General features: G+C 34.9%; 1 protein-coding gene across 2 annotated transcripts; it reads right to left on the bottom strand.

The window, feature by feature from the left end:
* Nucleotides 1–79: 79 nt before the first annotated feature.
* Nucleotides 80–21,227, bottom strand: LOC112045858 (calpain-C). 2 transcript variants are annotated; one of them, XM_024082214.2, is made up of 14 exons: nucleotides 21,075–21,227; nucleotides 13,585–13,723; nucleotides 10,479–10,548; nucleotides 8,061–8,172; nucleotides 7,277–7,417; nucleotides 6,030–6,198; nucleotides 5,722–5,787; nucleotides 5,008–5,105; nucleotides 3,920–4,152; nucleotides 2,567–2,786; nucleotides 2,044–2,383; nucleotides 967–1,231; nucleotides 396–454; nucleotides 80–227 (listed from the first exon to the last, which is right to left on the bottom strand). In XM_024082214.2, the coding sequence occupies exons 2-14, from the start codon at nucleotides 13,720–13,722 to the stop codon at nucleotides 201–203; spliced, it is 1,938 nt and encodes a 645-aa protein (XP_023937982.2). In that variant the 5' UTR covers nucleotide 13,723; nucleotides 21,075–21,227; the 3' UTR covers nucleotides 80–200. The 2 variants fall into 2 exon arrangements, with proteins under 2 accessions (XP_023937982.2, XP_023937983.2); XM_024082215.2 differs by lacking the exon at nucleotides 396–454.
* Nucleotides 21,228–22,078: the final 851 nt, after the last annotated feature.

Here is a 22,078-nt window from a genome sequence, read left to right as displayed (position 1 = left end):
CTTTCAAATTAAAAAAAAATTAACTTCGCTCGCCAATATGAAGACGACGGGACTGATTCTTTTTATAATGGTTATAATCGAGGAAATACAACTTTATTATGACAAAATTTCTTAAACAAATAATTATTTTATTCAATATTTACAGACACTTAGCTAAATGCAACATAAATACTTTACATTTAATGCAATCTAGCCTAGAATTAGCATGTCAAAGCCGACTTCAGCCACTGAAACAAAAACAAAGAAAAATTAGTCAAGGTATTTAATTTAAAGAGTAGGTACCTACCTACTTTATCAAAGCATAGAAGGGTGAAGATGCGTTAATAATAATTAATAGGATTTTTACTATGATTAAAATAATGGTGTTTTAATGGATAATTTCGTGTCGGACCTACCTCGGCGAAAGTTAAATTGACTTTCAAAGAACTCGTGGAGCAGTTAGTGAAGAACATATCTGAAATATGACATTGCTGTGATGTAAAAGGTATAGGTATAGTCTGGCAAATTCGTTGATGACACTCCCATGATATGCAGGCGACAAGGGAAAGACTGCGTGGATGTGAAATCGTGCGTGCGGGGAAGTGAGGTATATCAGTCGTGGGTTTATCATTCATCGCTACACCCCCGGCCCGCGCGGACCATCGGGAGTGTTACGAACGAAGTTGCCAAGCTATAGGTACTAATTAATTACAAATCGAAGAGTTTAATGTAGCTTCAATCACCTACGAGTATTGATAAAGTATATTCTATACTGTACCTATTTTACATATCTATAGCTCACTAAAAGTGAAGAAGTGTTAATTACCTACTATAAGGAGTTCGTTGTTAATAAGCTCAGGCAACAGAATTCTTCGTGCTAGATATAACTCGATCTATGAGTATGTTTATTGAATTGGGGATATACAAGGGAGTTCTTGATTGATGGTGAAAAGTATTAATAATTACTAAGTACAAGTTATTACTAACGAAATGCTCTATGAAGAAGCACGACAGCCGACACAAAGTCACCGAATCGAAGCATTCCATCTTTTCTCATGTATTTTAATACCAGCAACGAAAGAGCCCGTTCTGGTATCATGAAGCCAACTTCGCGTAATGCGTCTCGAAACCTCTCGATCCTCAAGACGCTCATCTTTTCTGGCGCATGCGATCTAAATACCATCTGCCAGTGCTTAAGGCTGCAAATTAGGTCCTTGAAATCTGATAGAGTTATCCGTCCAGATCCGTCTTTCTGAATAATGTGCTAAAGAACATTATTTCATAAGTATTTATTAATTTCATAAAATGAGGAATATCTGAATATCACAGGCTTTATCATCAACCCATATTCGGCTCATCGCTGAGCTCGAGTCTCCTCACGCAGGCCCAATGCGGATTGACAGACTTCTCAGACGCAGGTTTCCTCACGATGTTTTTTTCTTCACCGTTTGAGACACGTGATATTCAATTTCTTAAAATGCACACAACTGAAAAGTTCCGGATCATCCAGGTCATATCCACTGGGCTATCAGGCTCTTAGTCCATTAGAATATATTTTAGTTTATGACATTTTAGATTCTAAATAGGATGAACAGTTCGTTTGTCCAGTGGTTAGCTACCAGCCTGTAGCGATGTAGCACACTGAATCTCTTTCTGCAATCGAAAACGCTTCGTAAATTATTAAATGTGTTGGAATGACATTAGTTATCGACAGGTCACGTGATCAGTTATTGATTGGATCTGCCATTCCCATACATTTAATTTTCGAAGCGTTAGCATTTGTAAAAAGAGAATCGACGTGCCACATGGCTACAGGGTCAGTAGGTTTTGAGTTTGACTCATGGGTAGGGCTACGAAATAATGAGGATTATCTCATCCAAAAAGATCTTACCCGAAGTAGGGAAGTTGTTGGTAACCCCTATGAGCCGTGAATGGAGATCACTTTACACCTGCGGTTCCAGTCACAATCATCGACATCAACATTTGATAGAGATCATTTTAGAGTCAAAGGATATTACTAAATAAGCTAATGATGATTAAAATATGTGCGTTATAAAAGGATACTTCCAATGACAGCACGACCTGTCTACATGTTTCCATAGTGGCGCAGCTTTTTATATAATCGTTGGGTAAACATCTTTCTAGCAGTTCTTGTAATTCAAAGGCGTTTATAGTTTTATGTTCGTCAGCCAATTGAAGGAATTGTGATTCGTATTGAGCGAAGCTATTCGACTCTACTCCAGAAGGAGCTTTAAGTATTGCAGCTTTTAACATCTGTGGAGCACAATCCAAAACTCTCATTTTTAATTGTCTTATTGAATATACTCTTAGAGAAAAGTTTGCTTCCTGTCTTGGCTCAAACGTCGTAGGTATCACTAAGTATGCTCCAGCATCTAATAAGCATCTGAAAATATATCAATTATTTAAATACATTACATATAATAGGAAGGGCTTCATATAGGTTAATAAATTCGCTATATGCTTAGTACTAAGTAACTTTCGCATAAGTACATCGATTGATTAATAATAATTATTACTGTACTGTAAAAAATAAAGTTATCGTTTGTATATTTTGTTCAATTTATACCTTTCACTAACTTGTCGACTATTGGTGTATTGCGAATTTATTGAACTCTTTGTCTTTTTAAAAAACGCTGGCGATGCGGTTTCTGAGAGGCACTTAGAAATCTTGTAAATGCTAAATCCTATAACTTTCGGCTCCATGATGCTGTGTTGGTTTAACGAAATTATAACAGTATCTGGTTCATTTAGTACTATTTGTATTTGTGGATTCATGTGGAAGAAATCTGAAAAATATATATTTTCATGAGACGGTTACATTGATTGGTATTAATTTTTAATAGAATTAGGTAAAATATAGTCACATCATCAACCCATATTCAGCTCACTGCTGAGCTCAAGTCCCCTCTCAGAATGAGAGGGGTTAGGCCAATAGTCCACCACGCTGGTAATGCGGATTGGCAGACTTCACACACGTAGATAATTAAGAATATTCTCTGGTATGCAGGTTTCTTCACGATGTTTTCCCTCACCGTTTGGGACACGTGATATTTAATTTCTTAAATTGCACACAACTAAAAAGTTGGAGGCGCATGCCCCGGACCGGATTCGAACCCACACCCTCCAGAATCGTGAACAGAGGTCATATTCACTGGGCTATCACGGCTATCTTTTATTGACTAGGTAATTACTACAAAATAATAGTACATTATGATATAAGTGCGGTAAGTTAAAAATTACAGCCGAGGCGATATTGCCAAGTTCGAGCCGAAGGCGAGAGCTTTAAGGAAGCAGAGGCTGTAATTATTAAAGCGCACGTATGTCATACGACGTCACATTTGCGATTTCTTACATAAAAACTTTTTGCCAAGGTTTAAAAAAGTACCTACCGTTCGTATTTAAAAGGTTGATAAAGGTTTTTTACTACATTACAGCACATGTGCATTTTACTTTACATTACGGTACATGTGCGTAATGAGATACATTACAATATTGAAATTTTTCAAATAAGTGATACTTTACGAGCAAATGTGTTATAAATAAATTAAAACAATGTAGGTGAGTTTTGTAATATTCATATTATAATATCGTTGATGTTCCTCCAACGCTTTGTCTGTTTGTCTATTCGCGATACACTGAATACTTTTGAATGTATTTTAATGTGCGATTTTTACGAATAGGTAGTATTCATGAGAAAGATTTAGGTTTATTATTATAGTAGACTTCCCATGATTTCTCCCGCGTAGTTTTTGTTCCCGTTAGATAATGAATACGAGTAGCCTATGTTTTTTAGTTAAGTTGTGGCTTTCTAATTTTTTTTAAATCAGTTCATTAAGTAAATTTTAATCAATAAAACATTACAGTATTAGTTTAGAAGTGAGAACCTACTAACTTTATAATGATTCAGTAATTCACTTACTAACGTGATTTCTACAACCTCCTGCGGATACACCTTTCTTCCACCGTCCTTGATGGCTTTTCATTTGCCACTTCTGTTTATCTGACAAGGAAGTTTCCGCTTTGCACGTTTCGACGTCCAGATGTACCATTTCAACTCGAGAAAACATTGACACAAAGTCACTGTAAAGCATCCAAAATCCTTTCGTTGTTGAAGTCAATCGATCCCTTTCGTGAGCCGGTATAGAACTCCACCTGAATAAATACATATTTACATAAGAAATATTACGAATAATAATCATAATTACTGGTTTCTTAATAGATATAATATACATAGATAGTAATAAACCCGCGTGGTTCCGTTCCCGTAGGAATACGGGATAATATATAGCTTATAGCCTTCCTCGATAAATAGGATATGTAATATTGAAAGAATTTTTTAAATCGCACCAGTAGTTCCTGAGATTAGCACGTCACAATCAAACAAACAAACTATTCAGCTTTATACTTTACATATTTATATATTAGTATAGATGCGTTGACGTGGAGGGATAATACCTACTAGGTACCTCGAACCCTGAATGCAAAGGTCAGATTACCTTTGCATTCAGGGTTAACAGAGAAATAAGTAATTAAATTTTTCTATCGAAATCACCACCAATTCCATGAATTGTTTTTATCGTCACCGTTTGCAATGCATACCTCAAATTCTTAAAATTTTTGGATACATCATCTTTCGTAAATTATATTATAATGAGCCTCTTTTCTCTAAAGGTTTTTAAAAAATCCGCTCTGAAAAATGGTTTTTAAAAAATATTTTTTTTTTTTGCAAAAATGCAAGATTTAGAGGAAAAAGTCTCATTAATAAATAAATTACAATTCAAAATTTAATTCTATTATTCAACATATTACAAAAATTGTTTTTTTCTAGTAATATACTATATCAGGAAAAAGATTTCAACGCGCTCAAGACTCCTCTACTTACAATATTATAATCACTTAAATTCATTTATTTAAAACAAAAGTTAATAGTCGTAAGACTATTCTTGAAACGTAGAAAGCATTTCAAAATTCGATGAAATTATAAAACTGTATCAAAACTTTTCATACATTGTGTGGTCCAAAATAAAGTGAGTAATATGTGTATCTCCAGGGGCCAGTGGTCTTGCGAGCCTCACCAAGTATATGGAGCCTTCTGTGGTGTCTATCTGTAAGTAAGGCAATATTGTTAGAAAATCGAACCGAAGTTACTACTAAAAACCAATGGTTAGCATATGTGGTTTCGGGTTACGAGGTCCTGGGTTCGAATCCCAAGCACGTCTATATTAGATACTGAGTTTCTTTCTTTCTTCTAAGAAATTTTCAGTAAAATTGTCAGTCCGGAGTTGGGACGTTGGTAATGTTGCCTCAGAGAAAGCTATGCCTTCGGCCTCGGTCATTATCAGTAACATCTGATTGGAGGAGTGTGGTGGGTTTAAGCTCCATACCCCTTTTTTATAGTAACATTTGCTATACTTTTTTTTAATGTGACCAATATTCCCATTCCCCTCCAACTAGTCGAGAAAGACTGTATTAGGAGTGGGTACGACAATAGACCACCGGGGCGGGGATCCAACCACCACCCCTCGGTGATGAGTCCGACCGCTCTTACCGTTCAGCTATTGAGGCTCTAAGGCTTTCCTATAAGAAGGATGCCCTGCAATGAGCTGTTATAATATGCTGATAACGATGTATAACTTACATTCTTTTCACTCGAATTTTAACTCTATGTAAACTTTCCTAAATCTAAATTTTTAGAATATTCTATTATCAAAAAAAACTTACCCTCTCTACATTATAAAGTCTGTAATTCATTCCCGATTCAATGCTTTTAACAGAGTGTGTCACTGCCTGAAAGTGAGTAATTATTTATGTGAGATATTCAGGCAAACATTAATAATAATAATTGAAGTATACATAATTGTGCTTTATCTATAAGTAAACAAATTTTCAAATCCATAAAGATATTATTGTACATTGACGAGACTGATGGATAGCATTTAATTTTTAACCGACTTCCAAAAAGGAGGAGGTTCTACGTTCGGCTGTATATGTATGTTTTATTTATACATGAGAATAATCTACGTACTAACATTTGGTAAGCGATAAGCGGTTACGATGCTGGTGGTTTTCATGAGACTGTGGAGAGAAGCGGCGTCAGTGAAGTCAGTAACGTTGAGCGATTCCGTAATTCCTCCCGTTAAGTCCGCCAGTCCATCGAGCAGATTTCCGTACTTTAACGCTTCATAAGAGCCATGCATCCTATGGAAAGAAAAATTTGCATAAATTATACTCATCATCATCATCATACTACATAAAAAAAATATTTTTCATAATAAGATTGTATTTTACGACTTTGTTCACATTTTTATTGTACATACTCATGCTAAATTACAGCTTTCTAGTAGTAATAGTCTTTTTATTATTCTTTACAAGTTAACCTTTGACCACAATCTCTCCTGATGGGAAGTGATGATGCAATCTTGGACGAAAGCAGGCTAACTTGCTAGGAGTAGGATGAAAATCCACACCCTTTTCGGTTTTTACCACGACATCTTACCGGATCGCTAAATCGCTTGGCGGTACGTCTTTGCCAGTAGGGTAGTAACTAACCACGGCCGGAACCTCCCACCAGCCAGACCAGATAATTAAACTTCAATCGGCCCAGCTGGGGATCGAATCCAGGACCTCCGTTTTGTAAATCCACCACGCAAACCACTGCGCAACGGAGGCCGGTCTTTGCACTAAACCACGCCCGTGGACGGACGGACAGACAGACGGACATGGTAAAACTATAAGGGTTGCTTGTGGACTACGGAACCCTAAAAACTGGTTCCTATAGCATATGTATCAGTGGCGTAATTATACCTTCTGAGGCTCGTAGCATTTTGCCAGCTAGTTAGAATACCACTGGTGTGCATTAAATATTAAATGTTTCTTCCCTAACTATTTGCTTGTTCTCTCTCTCAAGTGTTTTGACGGCCTCCGTGGCGCAGTGGTATGCGCGGTGGATTTACAAAACTGAGGTCCTGGGTTCGATCCCCGGCTGGGCAGATTGAGATTTTCTTAATTTGTCCAGGTCTGGCTGGTGGGAGGCTTCGGCCGTGGCTAGTTACCACCCTACCGGCAAAGACGTACCGCCAAGCGATTTAGCGTTCCGGTACGATACCGTGTAGAAACCGAAGGGGGTGTGGATTTTCATCCTCCTCCTAACAAGTTAGCCCGTTTCCATCTTAGACTGCATCATCACTTACCATCAGGTGAGATTGTAGTCGAGGGCTAACTTGTAAAGAATAAAAAAAAAAAAAAAAAAAGTGTGCTAAAATAATTTCATACTCACTTTGCATAAGCCTTTTCGAGTAGTGCCGGCCAAAGCTGCTCTGAGTGACTGCAGTGCATGAACGCCAACTTGCCGTGAACGGTCGGTAACCGGTCGTCAACTAGAACCTCTACCCACTGACCGCACCACCATAGGCGAAATCTGCGAATTTTATTTTTTTTTATTAATATTTTTTTTTATTAATCAATACTAATTTTTGTCGTGTTATAGGGGGTAATCAGTGGATTATTTCTAGAGAGCCACGTTATTTGTGTGTGTTTAAGGCTATATTTGTACCCTTAATCTCATAAATCATCACGGGAACGGGAACTACGCGGGTGAAACTGTGGGAGGGTTATTTTATAAGTTATAATTTTTTATGAATTACTTACTGACGAACGAATTAATTACTACATATATTTTGGCCTAACAGTATTCAATAAAAGGTCTCATGTGATCTAAAAAGAAAAATATACATTTGTACAAACCAAACATAATTATGGGTAGTACGCCGGTAAGATACGAGTAGTTGACAAAATTATTATTGTACGTAAAAAAAAAATAAACCGACGGAATAACATAGGCCATAATTTATCTCCCTAATTTCACGGGAACGGGAACTACGTGGGTGAAACTACGGGGCATCTGTATGTATATATAGACGCGCCTTTGATGGAGAACTGCATAAACGACAATATCCAGTATATAATTACATCTTCGGCGTTCAGGAAATCCTCAAATAGCTATAAGAGCGAGCAGCAAGGAGTTGACGGCTAAAGATCTCATGTCGTCAAATTATACTGACCTGAATACACCAGCATAATTTGAATCTATCCTTTGGTCGGCAGGTACAACTCTGTAGAAAAGTCCTTTGCATAGATATAATACTCCGACGCATGATAATAACCACTTGTCACCTAAAACAAATTATGTTTAGTTAGCTTTACTGTTCTCTTATAGTCACTGTCATCAGTTTTTTAACTAATCATCAAAAACTTCACTTAGTTGGATTCAAATTTAAATCTAAAAAAGAATATATATATGATTTACTTAAATCTATCGATAAAGGATATTATAGCTATATTTTAATAAAATGTTCGTATAATTCCTCATTGAATTTGAGAAAAAGGGCACATGTCTGAAAAATTACAATGTCCAGGAATTAAAAAAAATAATTATTTTCCAAACCTGTGTATAATTTCTAAAAGTTACTATTGTGTTACATTTTGGTGTTAATTAGCCTACGAAAATCACTAAAATTATTTATTTTAAAATTAATCTTAGTATGTTATTAAATACTTTATATGTACATACAAAAACCTTAAAGCGGGATTTTATTACCTATTATCGTTTATGATGTCGTTTTCATTGATTAAAAACACATTAACATGATTTCGCCATTGCATTATGAAACAATTAATATAATGGTGTTTTGCGGTTAATAATAATTATAGATATCGCCTGCGTAGGTACTTCATTAGTAGGCATCCGTTATGGCAGCCTTCATACGTCGCGGGCGTCCGCTAGTATTAAATAAATATTTGTAAAATAAATGTTTTCTATACTAATTATAGCTCGTGCGGATAAACTGGGCGCCTGGCTCGAATGATGTTTGTACTGTATTTGAAAGCTCGGTGTCAAGTTAATGTGCACGAGTTATATAGTTTAATAAACTCATCATTTTTGTATTTTCCAGTAGCATTGCCTACAGTACTACAATAGCCTGCTACAGGTACTGTTTTTCACTAGACTTAGGTATTTTATAATTTAAGTCATATACATACTTAAATGCAATATATTTAAACAGAACATCGCAAAGCGAACAGCCTCTGTACGATATGACGAGACGATTAAATACAGTTCGCTTGGCTAATGGCAATAATTACTAAGCACAGCTCCCTCATCATCATCATCATCATTGTCAGCCGATAGACGTCCACTGCTGGACATAGGCCTTTTGCATGGACTTCCAAACAAAACGGTCTCGAGCCGCCAGCATCCAGCGGCTCCCTGCAACCCGCTTGATGTCTTCGGTCCACCTAGTGGGGGGTCGACCAACACTGCGCTTTCCGGTGCGGGGTCGCCATTCCAGCACCTTGGGACCCCAACGTCCATCGGCTCTTCGAACTATGTGGCCTGCCCACTGCCACTTCAGCTTCGCGACTCGCTGAGCTATGTCAGTGACTTTAGTTCGTCTGCGGATCTCCTCATTTCTGATTCGATCACACAGAATTCACAGCTCCCTAGTATTATGTAAATAACCAATTGATGCATAATTTTGCGTCTTTAATATTATATGATCTGGAAAATTTTCAAGGTAGGTACCTACTTTCGCTAGGCATCATCATCATCATTATCAACCCATATTCGGCTCACTGCTGAGCTTGAGTCCTCTCTCAGAATGAGAGGGGTTAGGTCAATAGTCCACCACACTGGCCCAATGCGGATTGGCAGACTACACACACGCAGAGAATTAAGGAAATTCTCTGATATGCAGGTTTCCTTTTTAAATTCTTAAAATGCACACAATTGAAAAATTTGGAGCTGCATGCCCCGGACCGTAATCGAACCCACACCCTGCGGAATCGGAGGCAGAGGTCACATGCACTGGGCTATCACGGCTCTCACTTTCGCTAGTACTACGTAGTAATTACATCAATGTTAGATACTCGTACCAACAACATCCTAGAGAATTATCCTTACCCATACTAAGCTAAATTCTCCTACATCTAGAGGTTGATGGTACTATTTTTTGTAGATTCCTCCGGGATTTCATAAATGAGAAGAAATAATTACTGTAACTATCATCATCGTTACCCTGTTATAAACCACTAAAAGGCCAGACCTTCCTCCTTAGAGGAAATATGAAACTTAGATCCATCAAGTTGCTCTTAAAAGTGTTACAATGGTCTTAGGCTGATAAAGTTAAATTCCTTAATAACAATCACTATCAAGTGTTAATAAGTTTCAAGTAGAGTTCAAAATTACAAAAGTATGTACAATAATATTAAAACCATTTAGGTAAATTAACTGCCTAAACACTATCTCATATTTAACAAAAAGAAAAAGAAATATAATATGCACTAAATTTAAAATAAACCTACCTAAAGCCTCATAACGACAAGCATTTACTTAAGCAGCAGGCAGCTCGTTTACTTGGCCATTTTAAAGTTATTGCTACATTTAGAAAGTAGGAGGATATATTATCATTATGTCAACTCACCAAGCCTTCCGGTTACCACGTCGAATGTGTCATTGCAGTCAAGGATAAATTTCGGGTTGGCATACAATTCCTGTGAACAATTTCCAAATTCATGAGGGATTAGGTAAGGATTTATTTGTTACGGACTGAGAGTCTGCAGTAGTCAGACACGCTTTATTTTATGTAGGCTGAAGTCAACTTCGACGCAACATACCATTAAGAGATTGGTGCTAACGTGCAACCAACGATAATCTCGTAAGGAAAAATAGACAAATGGGTATGCCCACCGCCTCATACAAAGTCGGCCCAGGAACGTATAAAAGTGTATGGAGATGATAAGTATAAATAATGATTGGCTTAATAAAAGTAAGTTTCTTGAAGAAAAATACATTTTTATCACTCTTTTAGGGCAAAATGTTCGCCGGTGTACCAAAATGTTATTTCAAACCAGAAAACGAACAACAAATCAATCATAGGTCTTTAAAAAATATCGTAAAACTCAGGCGTATGGTCAACAATCTTAGCTTGTTCCCGTTGTGGACAAATTAAAGGTGAGTTAAAAATATCATAATATGTTGTAGCAAACTTTTTTTGATAAAGTAATGATTTTAATATTAAAGTAGAATTAATAATTTTTTTAAGTATAAGTAAATTGCCGGGTGGTTAGGGTAGTTCTGGGCCTGTATCTTTTGGATAGCTAAATATGTCTTGTTTATAGTGACTTTTTAAATTTGAATAATGAAGTTTAAATTTGATTAAACAATTATCTAAATAGTGTGGTATTCCAGAAATTGATAAGTAGGTAAGTAGGAAATTGATAGACATACAATATGTATGCTTTTTTTTAAAGTTCAAGGCCTGTTAATTTTACATACTTTTTGTTAAGGAATGATTTGCCATTTACCATGTTTTAATATTACCCCGTCATCAACATCCTTAAACTTGAAGTCCCACTGCTAGATATATTTCATATATCATAAACCGTAACGCATGAGAGAGAGATAGAGATGCTTAGGTATCTCCCTCATATGGTCCCGCGGATAAAACATGCTATAGGGTTAGTGTATGCAAATTAAAATAATGCTAAAGATAACAAAATTGGCAACACCAGTGGGTATAACGTTAACTAGCTCCTTATAACGGTATAGATCGATTTTAGTAAAATTTCGTGTAACACATAATGTTATTTCGTTGTCGTGAAAAAAAAAAACTAAACAAGCCAAAGTGAGCAAGAATTATACGAGGTTGAATATAGCATAAAAAACAGGTAGATACATAGACATTACGACGCTATAAATGCCTGCGATCGATTTGTGAAGGTCAACAAAGGCTTTTATTACAATTTAACACGAAAAACCGAAACGTATTAGGCAACGATTGCGCGATACTTTGTGTACGATCTTGTAGAAAGGCAAAGAGTGTACCTCAAATCACTCAAAAACGTTGTCTGGCGGTGACCTTGTATGGGAGGATATGATCGATATTCAATGGTTATCACACTAATATTACAAAGGCGAAAGTTCGTGCGTACACGTGTGTGTAAGTTATGTATATTTGTGGCTCCTGCACGCCGCAATTACTGAACCGATTTGCCTGATATTTAGAACCCGGGATTTACACATAGGCTACATTCATGCCGGAAAATCCATGGCTCCTACGGATTTGTGAAAAACGGAATTTCACGCGAACGGAGTCGCAGGCGTCTGCTAGCACAACATTAACCCACACTCTCTCGCCTACACTCATGATTATTAACTACATTACTTAATTTGTTGAATGTCTACTTCATCATCATATCGGCCGATGGATGTCCACTGCAGGCAGTATGCCTTTTTGTAGGCCTTCCAAACATGACGATCCTGAGCCGTATGCATCCAGCGAATCCAGTTGAATGTCTGTTCCTCATTACTGAGGGTCGTGACATCATACATTCACGACTTTTTTCCGCATGATATCACGCCATGCAGCTCGGCTTTTCGCGACTTGTAGAGCTTCGTGTACTTTTGTATCGAGAGTGGTGCAGATTTGATCTGACCAACGCATCGGGCTACGTAGTTGAATGTCTACTTAATTTAATCAAATTCAAGAAATAATGTACTGGTACGCATGCAAGTAAGATATTCCCATAGGTACGGGTTAATTTAGTGATTTATTATTTTTCAAACACTTTCAACGCTAAAAAAAATTACAATATATAAGACAATAAGTAAGATTTTTATAAACAAGAATGATACCAAGACTGTAGACAAGAATGACAAAAGATTGTTGTTTTCAATTATGTATTTTACGTGTTACTGCGCTCAACAGAGCAGAATTGAATGTCAGATCGTTTAGTAGCGCCACACGGCTAACGGTACAGCCCCAGTTGTTCGGCTCACCATGCTCTTTCCTTTTCTAAAACGTGTCTGGAATTTCTAAAACGATTCTTTTAAAATACTTGCACATTTCGCCCAACAAAATAATGAAAAAGAAATATTTTTCTTTAATTTAAATGCAATTCATAGAAATATATATTATGTTTTAAATTTTTCTCCAAATAATTTAGTTATTCCAAGTAACTATATGTATGCACATTGCACGGGTATTATTTAAAATCACAGGTGTATTTTATATCAACAGCATATTAAGATGAAATAAAATATTCAAGGTTAGTAAGTGCATAAAGTTAACGTTTATGAATAAACATGAAAGAAAGGAGAAAGTAATCACGCTCTGTGACCCACATAGTCAGAATGTCGTCGGTTAATTTCTTATATTTTTGGAACCTATCTCAACAACATGACAACTCAACTTGTGACATTTATTTTAATCTACGTATACCTATATATTTTACATTTTTTCGTGTTTTGCGATGTTTTGTGTTTTTTTTGTTAAATATATATCTTTAATATTCAAAACATCGTGTTCGTTTGTTATCATACTCCTCCTAAACCGCTGAACCATTTTTTTATGAATTTTTGTGTGCATATCGAGTGGTTCACCCTAATTTTTTTATAAGGCTAACAACATTTTTTGCAGCTAGTAAGTTATATACTCGTATATATCTGTTCTGAAATGTACAAATAATTAAAAATTATATTGTTCATAAGCTTGAAGTAACGATAAAAAACAAGAATATTTTATATACCTTAGCACGTTTCCATTCAAATGTGAAAGGCGGGACTTGGTGATAAAAAACTGAAGGCTGCACTGCGGGAAAATCTGGATCTTCCCAAAGCTCCCGTCTCTGAAGGCAGCCTGCCCTGATGACTTCGTAATCTGTCATACTGCAAAGGAGATAAATTGTTTAATATTAAAATTGATTCACTTTCTTCGAAAAAATAAAATTTAATTAAAATAAAATTCGTATAATAGAAATTAGACTATGTCTATTAAATGTACATCATTAATTTGCATTAATGGTGTATATTTATAACTTGTGGTATCGAAAGTCTCTCTTTCAGTGCGTTTCTATTGTGAGATGAAACAATCGAGTGTATTTTTACTCATAGAAGGAGAAAACATGAATTGTTCGTTGATATGTTCAATGATGACACATCGTGGTGAGCGAAGTTTTTTTTTCATTCTGTACAAGTTAGCCCTTGACTGCAATCTCACCTGATGGTAAGTGATGATACCATCTAATATGGAAGCGGGCTAACTTATTAAGGGGAGGATGAAAATCCACACTCCTTTCGGTTTCTACACGACATCGTACCGGAACGCTAAATCGCTTGGCGATACGTCTTTGACGGTGGGGTGCTAACTAGCCACGGCCGAAGCCTCCCACCAGCCAGACCTGGACCAATGAAGAAAATCTCAATCGGCCCAGTCGGAGATCGAACCAAGGACCTCAGTCTTGTAAAATTACCACTGCGCCACGGAGGCCGTCAAAAGCCTCCGCACTGAACTTGTTGTGCATTCGAGAACTTTTATTTAGGACTCATCTATGGCGATAGTTAAATTTACCACAATAAGGTTAGGACCCGGTTTCGCAATAATGACCACCTTATGCTGGCCTATTTCCTATTTTGGTCTTTATTATCAACATATTAAAATTAATAGACAAAATATAATCTACGTACTATGTAATATCCATCACTAAGCACCGGATGACATTTGTATTTTGTATCATTGATGGCATTTTGTCAATTGGTTTGTTGTTTATTTTAATAGTTTGATAATAAAGACCAAAACAGTGAACAGGTCCTTGTCATCTACACTATATAAAGAAAGATTTTTATTTTTGTATGGACCGAATAAACTCAATAACTACTAGAGCGGTTAGGAAAATTATTTTCCCAATAGAAAGCATTATTATAAAATTCATAATTCATTTATTTCAAGTAGGCTTAGTTTATAAGCACTTTTGAAACGTCAGTTTTGTATTTGTAAAGATTCTACCACCGGTTCGGATCGGATCAGGCAGGCTTTAGAAGAGAATACTCAGTACTTGATCATATCCATGCTGTTAGGCAAATCATTAAGAAATACGGAGGAAATATCAACTCAAATACTATATTAGCATTTGTTAAATATTATAATAATAACCATTAGTATTCTGGACATCAATATTTGAGTAAAATTAAAACTGTTTGTACTTTACACTTAACAAATGCGTGTGCTAATAGGAAAATTAAGGTTGATCATACACTTCAACATCACTTGTTACACAAATACTAGTGTGATATTATGAGTGTAATGCTGTCCGAAAAAAAATCATCAACCTAAAATAGGTGAGTATGATACGCCAAATTTGAAAAGACTAAAGACACTTCTTGAAATGGCTAAAGATTCTTTCAAAAAGGCAAACATTTATTATTCGATCGGACGATCATTTATTACGTAATAGATAGGATTTCCAATATACATTATTTTATATTATAGGAATTACTCGATCTGTTTTCATGCATAAATGTTTATATATAAAAACCACGAGACAGAATAGGTAAATTTTTAAATACCAATAGTAAATAGTTATTTAATGAAATAAAATACTATTATTAGTCTGACTGCGTCCCTTTACTCTCGGTCGTATGGATTTTGCGGTAGTCTGCGTTCAACTTAATGTGAAATACCTTCTATCTAAATAAATGTATACTACTCGTAAATTACATGTGGAAAACATTAAATGTAAGCAGAGTCATTTATTACCATTGGTCTAACCTAACATGATATAACCATAATATAAAGTATGCCTTTTTCATCCCCTTCTAGTTTAATTTTCGCTACAAAAATTAATCTATAACCTTATATGTATTATGTTCTCAAATCGCGACAACTTGAATTTAAATTCATTTAGTAGTTTCAGCGTTATGCCCAGTCAAAAATACGGACAGAGAGACAGAAAGACAAAAAAATAAAATAAAATATATTTTGGCTTCAGTATTGTATTGGCGATTATATCATGCCCTCCAAATGAAATTTTCAAAATATCTTCAATGTACAGAATTTGACCTGTTACAGTTTTATTATAAGTATACACATTATATAGATGTATGTATCCTATAAGTATCGCATCTAGGTAGTCTAGTGAGTGTCCACGCTTAAAACTTTCTACTGAATCAGGTTTTCATTGAAAAACCAGTTAGTAACTTTGAGTCTTGACTTAGACCCTTCGTTATAACTAACGCAATTGACTTACCTTGCATCATGCTTTTGAAATGCATTTGGTAAATCGGTGTTTAATTGGAAAACTGAATATTACGAGTAAGTTACAAAAAACTATGGAAACCATAAAATGCGTTTCGCATGATTTAAAAATATATTTCCTGTACCAACACATCTGTGTTTATGTATATATCTACACGAATTTAATTATAATAAATAATAATATTTTGACGGTTTCCGTGGCGCAGTGGTATGAGCGGTGAGAGGGGTTAGGCCAATAGTCCACCACACTGGCCCAGACTGGCAGACTTCACACAGGCAGAAAATTAAGAAATTCTCTGGTGTGCAGGTTTCCTCACGATAATTTCCTTCACCGTTTGAGACACGTGATATTTAATTTCTTAAAATGCACACAACTGAAAAGTTGGAGGTGCATGCCCCGGACCGGATTCAAACCCACACCCTCCGGAATCGGTGGCAGAGATCATATCCATTGGGCTATCACAGCTCTCATTGTATATTATAGGATACTTATATATTTGTAATGTATATAAATGTGTATTAGAATACCTATATATTTATCCCAGTTAGGTAGTTATAGTGTTTTATTAGTATGTATTGGAGTTAGTCTGTGGTCGCGAGTGAAACGTTGTCCATCGTCCACGTACATAGCAAAGAGTAGAACAAGTTTAACCGACCCACTTGTTCAACTCTCCACTCTGCATTGGTGTGGAAACCGCGCTAATACACTTTTGTACGTATCGCGAGTAGCGCATTTCCCTTTGTGTATCAATACTACTAAAACTGTAACGGGACTGCATTTTGTTAAACACTAAATAATCTCGCATGCTCGCATCGCTCGTATCTTTGTTTGTGTGAATTTGGTATACTTTATAAAAATAATTTTGTATTTATTATCTATATCGGCGGTACTTTTTTCTTTTATGTAGTGTAGGCTTACGCTTGACCACAATCAAGCCTGATGGAAAGCAATGATGAAGTCTAAGATGAAGCGAGTTTGCCTAGAAGATAAAAATACTTAGATAGTAAATTACATGGTTTTTTATACAATAATATAATAATTAACGTGTTTTTTTAGAGTATAATTTTTTTCTACCTACTGAGTATCTTATTGTTAAAAGTCCAAGTTAAAGTAATATATGAACAAAAAATAGTCGTTAAGGTTTTTTATATTTTTCAACTTTAATAAGAACCTCTGACTATAGCAAAACAACATAGAATTAGCGAAATTAGTGAAGGAAAATAGGAATTATTTTCATTTATAGTTTAAGTATATTGATTCTCAACGTTGACGTATGGTCATCAATGTGAATAATAATATTATATATACTAGGTATGCATATAGCTTAGATTAATACTGTATTCTAAGGCATATAGTATATACATATAATCTATTAAAACAAGATGTTACTAGCTAGTGGTATTAGTTAACTTTACAACAAAATTAAAAAATGTTTACTAATATTATAAAGCTGAAGAGTTTGTTTATTTGGTTGCATGCGCTAAACTCAGGAATTACTGGTCCGATTTGAAAAATTCTTTCAGTGTCAGATAGCCTATTTATCGTGGAAGGCTATAGGCTATATTATCCCTGCATTCCTACGAGAACGGGAATCACGCGGGTGGAGCCGTGTGGTGTCAGCTAGTAACAAAATATTAAGAAAAAGATTATTGTGAAGAAAAGGAAATTTATTATTGAGGAGGCGAACATCACCTTTTGATTATTCGTATAATTCAATAGATTTATTTGTAACTGGAACGAGAATAAAAACTTTCTTTACGAGCTTGTGAATAATATCGATTGAATAAGTTATTTATAGAAACTAGGAATGTGACCTGTCAATCAACTTTCTACGTGCCAAAGTGGAAGGAAACCTATATAGTTGCAGATTCAAAATCTCGGCAAAACCGCAATTTATTAAGATTTTTAACTCGTCTCAGTTTAAAAATCAATAAATTATGATTTTGATCTCACGAGAACCTTTAGATAAGGCTTTCGACATTTTGTAAATTAAAGAAAGTTTGGTTATAAGGTTTTGTTAAGTAGCAGGTAACAAACAGGCGTATCGTTTTAATTTTCAAAGTATATAAAGCGTAACTTTGCTCGTATTTATATTTTCTTCGGAGTACTTAATTTGTAAAATCGATTCGCCAGACAATTTGTTTGCCCTTATACCTTTTAAGCTTGTATCATTTTTAAAAGAAATGGTCCAAAATTGTATGGAGCCCAGGATCGGTCATTGTACCCTGGCGGAAATAAAAGAAAATATTTTTTTTCATTTATTTTTGACTATACAAATCTATGAATTTACTTCAACTCTTTCGAAATAATATTAATTCTCTCCCAAGAAATGCAACACTAGTATGGGTAATAATGGCGGATTGATAACGTTTTCAATGAAGTAGTCGATTTGACGTTTGCTGTCAATTGTCATGTAATAGTTGGTTTAGGGACGCCATCTTGATATTACTCAACTATGACTTCATTCACCAATGAAGCCTAATTTTGTTACTCACTGACTGACCGATCATCAACACTCTAAGGCACTTTCAGCAGCCAAAGAAGATTCAAATTTAGGATCTGTACTAATATTATAAAGCTTAAGAGTTTGTTTTTCGAGGAACGCTATAGGCTATAATATTATTTCCGTACTCCTACGGGAACGGAAACAACGCGGGTGAAACCACGCGGCGTCAGCTAGTATATAATTAATTTATATATTAAGTATTCTTAATTTGAAGCTTGTATAATTCATCGAAAAATTAAAAAAAATGAAATTTCAGACGTTTTCTAGATGCAAAAACTGCATAAATTACTTTGTAATGCCATATTAATAAAATATATTGACTTGGCAAATTCTCTAAGCAATCTTATTGAATGTAATATGTATTATTTGTGAGATACATTCTGCATTCATGCGTTGGCAGCCATTTTAATCTATGCTATTTAAAATATAAAATATTTTTAATATTAATATAGTGATCATTCACTATATTAAGATGTTGTTAGGTTAGCTAGTTATTTACGTAATAACTTGAGACAAAAGTTCCCTTAATTACGGACTGAATAAAGTAACCGAATTTTTATTACATGGACCTCACAACTTTTCTCGGTAGGACAACTGAGTTGAGATGTTATATTTTACAAAGTGTTGTTTTTGATGGTATACAAATATCTAATAATAGTAAATATTTTTGACACCTAAGCGAATTTAAATTCCAGAATTATGTGTTTTAATACATAAATGATTATATACTAGAAAAGAGTTCCAATAACTATGCCTGTTGTACGTACTTCGGTTTAAAGGGCATGGTCTTCTATGAAGTACCGTAAGAACGTAAGCATCATCTGTTATTGAAGTTGAAATTGACTCACACACATTGTAATGCAAACCGCAACTTCGTCCGCGAGACGTAAAGTACAGTGTAAACTTTCATTGAAAGTGATTATTTTCATCAAGTTGAAATTTTTTTTGTAGACCTATACAAGACGAATCCCACTGTCGGTAAATTGCATGTTATTACGCGAGTGTCTAGAAGGGATTACGCAGCGTTTTCGATTTATAGTCATATTTCAAACAACTTATAAAAAATCTTGACATATTATGTACATAAACCATCTTCACTAAATATTTATTGGTGAAAATCGCATGAAAATTCGTTAAGTAATTTTGAGTTTATCGCGAATATACAGACTGACGGCGAAATATTTTACAGCCTGTAAATAGATTTCTAAAAAAAAGAAAAATAATAATATTAATAATAACAATAAATAAATAAAATACCTGGCTAAAATAAATGAATAATATAGATTTCTACAATGTGTCTGTGTGTGCCATGTTATGGCAGCTTTGTTGCAGATGGTGATCAAATAACCTAATAGCAAATGGCATACTGTCAAAAAACGCGTACTGTCTGTTTATTTAAACCAGTAGTATCAATATAATATGATTTTCATTCATTTCTATCTGTTCAATCCAGTGCAAAATACTTTAATCGACCAATCCACTGGAAAACAGTGTAATGGGTTATGCTCTATAAACCTCCCACTTGAATGTCAGCAAAAGAGAAAACTACACACTTATGGTCAGCACTATTCTACTCTATTCTAGATCTCACTTACGAAAATTGTATATACTAATTTTAGCCAAGACACTATTTATTTAATCACTATTTATTTCTGGAATAATAAATTTGTATATGTATAATACATTTTGATTTGATAACTTTATAAAACCTAAACAACTTTTGATTTTCGAAATATTTTTTTTATGAAATAAGTAACTAAATTAAGTCCAAGACAAAATTCATTTATTTCAACTAGGCTCTTTAGATGCACTTTTGAAACGTCAGGATAAGTAATATGGTGATTAGTAAAGTGTAAATGTATATTTTATTAAGTACTTATTTACGAAAGTCCGAGCCCCAAACAAACTTAGCCAGAGATGCTTTTGTTTATCACCATTTTAGAATACACTCTCTAAAGCTAAGTAGGTACCTACTCGTATTGAATCACGATTATAGAGCATTTCATTTCCAGCTTTTTTATCGTTTATATAATCATTAACATAATCATAGATAATACTTTTCTGTAAGCGGCGTAAAGTGTGCCAGAATTAAGAATATGAAGTCAACGATAATTTGGGATATTTTATGTACAAATCCACATAAACTCGTTTATTTGTATATTTCTATATTAAATAAATTAAAAAATTACATTGTATTTACAGATTAAGCTATTATGTATAGTAAAAACCTAAGTAGGTAAATAGTGAACATGTAGTTGTCTTGTAAATATAATTTATACGCAGATATACCTAGCGAAATTTTGACAATCCCAAGAATTAGAAGTACCTACCCAAGTTAGTGTAACGTGAACAAAGCTAACGAACTGCGGAGGGCCTGTAAGTAAGTTGTAAAACTTAAAAGCTCTACCATGCTTAAAATGTGTAACGCATTAAATTATATCTTTATTAAGTTTTGATAAACAATGCTTACGTCACTTACCTTAGTTAGTGTGATACATTATCTAAAAACACTGCACTATACACGAGGACAAAAAACACTCCCGCGCACACCGCTCTGACGGCAGGTAACTGGTTTCCCACTCAATTTCTCGAAAGAGGTACCCCCTCCTGCTTACACTATAAGACTGTGAGTGAACAACCGTGAGAGCGGAAAATAAAATTTCATATAGTTTGTCTTCTTAGTTTTGTTTCGTGTTAATATAATAAATTTGTGTTTTAGCTGAACCATTGTTTAAATCTTTCTTATTAAATTATTACATAGCTAGTAGACGCCGGCGACTTCGTCCACGTGGAACTCTACTAACTTCAAATCTCCTCTTTCATCGCTTGTTAAACTTTTGTTTTGGAATACAGAATGGGTCAGCTATCCTTAAATGTAGACTTTTAGTAGATCTATATGAAAGAACAATCATCATGCATTCTTTTGTTAGTTTAACATGGACTTAACGTTGAATTGCATCATTATTTTTTTTTATTCGTTACAAGTTAGCCCTTGACTACAATCTCACCTGAATGGTAAGTGATGACGCAGTCTAAGATGAAAGCGGGCTAACTCCTAACAGGAGGAGGATGAAAATCTACACCCCTTTCGGTTTCTACACGACATTGTGGCGAAACGCTAAATCGCTTGGCGGTACGTCTTTGCCGGTAGGGTGGTAACTAGCCGCGGCCGAAGCCGTTTTTTTTTAAAGCTCCCAAAGCAAAAGCAACCAGCAAAACAGAGGGTTTGACTTTTTCCGACACTTCCAACAAAATTTAGGTATCATATTTTAAACAATTCAATCGAAAACTCTTAGTAAATAATACACTTAAACCTTCTTTAGGAATTACTCTATCTATTGGTAAAAATATCATAAAACTCATAGAAATTTCGAATTCATTGCGAACAGACAGACTCGGAGGACTTTGTTTTATAATGTGTAAAGATTTTTTTATTATATATACGTGTATGAAGATAATCGAATTGACTTTCATTTTCCCACG

This window comes from Bicyclus anynana, chromosome Z (genome assembly GCF_947172395.1).
Source record: "Bicyclus anynana chromosome Z, ilBicAnyn1.1, whole genome shotgun sequence".
In the NCBI taxonomy this organism is placed as follows: domain Eukaryota; kingdom Metazoa; phylum Arthropoda; class Insecta; order Lepidoptera; family Nymphalidae; genus Bicyclus; species Bicyclus anynana.
This window is presented reverse-complemented; position numbering and strand designations above follow the sequence as displayed.

Excerpts from the sequence above, each read along its gene's own strand:
- LOC112045858 (XM_024082214.2), bottom strand. The coding sequence starts at position 13,722 with ATGACAGATTACGAAGTCATCAGGGCAGGCTGCCTTCAGAGACGGGAG. Across the intron at positions 10,549-13,584 it reads TTGAATGGAAACGTGCTAAG|GAATTGTATGCCAACCCGAA; the intron begins GTATATAAAATA and ends AATTGTTCACAG. Across the intron at positions 228-395 it reads TCAATTTAACTTTCGCCGAG|TGGCTGAAGTCGGCTTTGAC; the intron begins GTAGGTCCGACA and ends TTTTTGTTTCAG.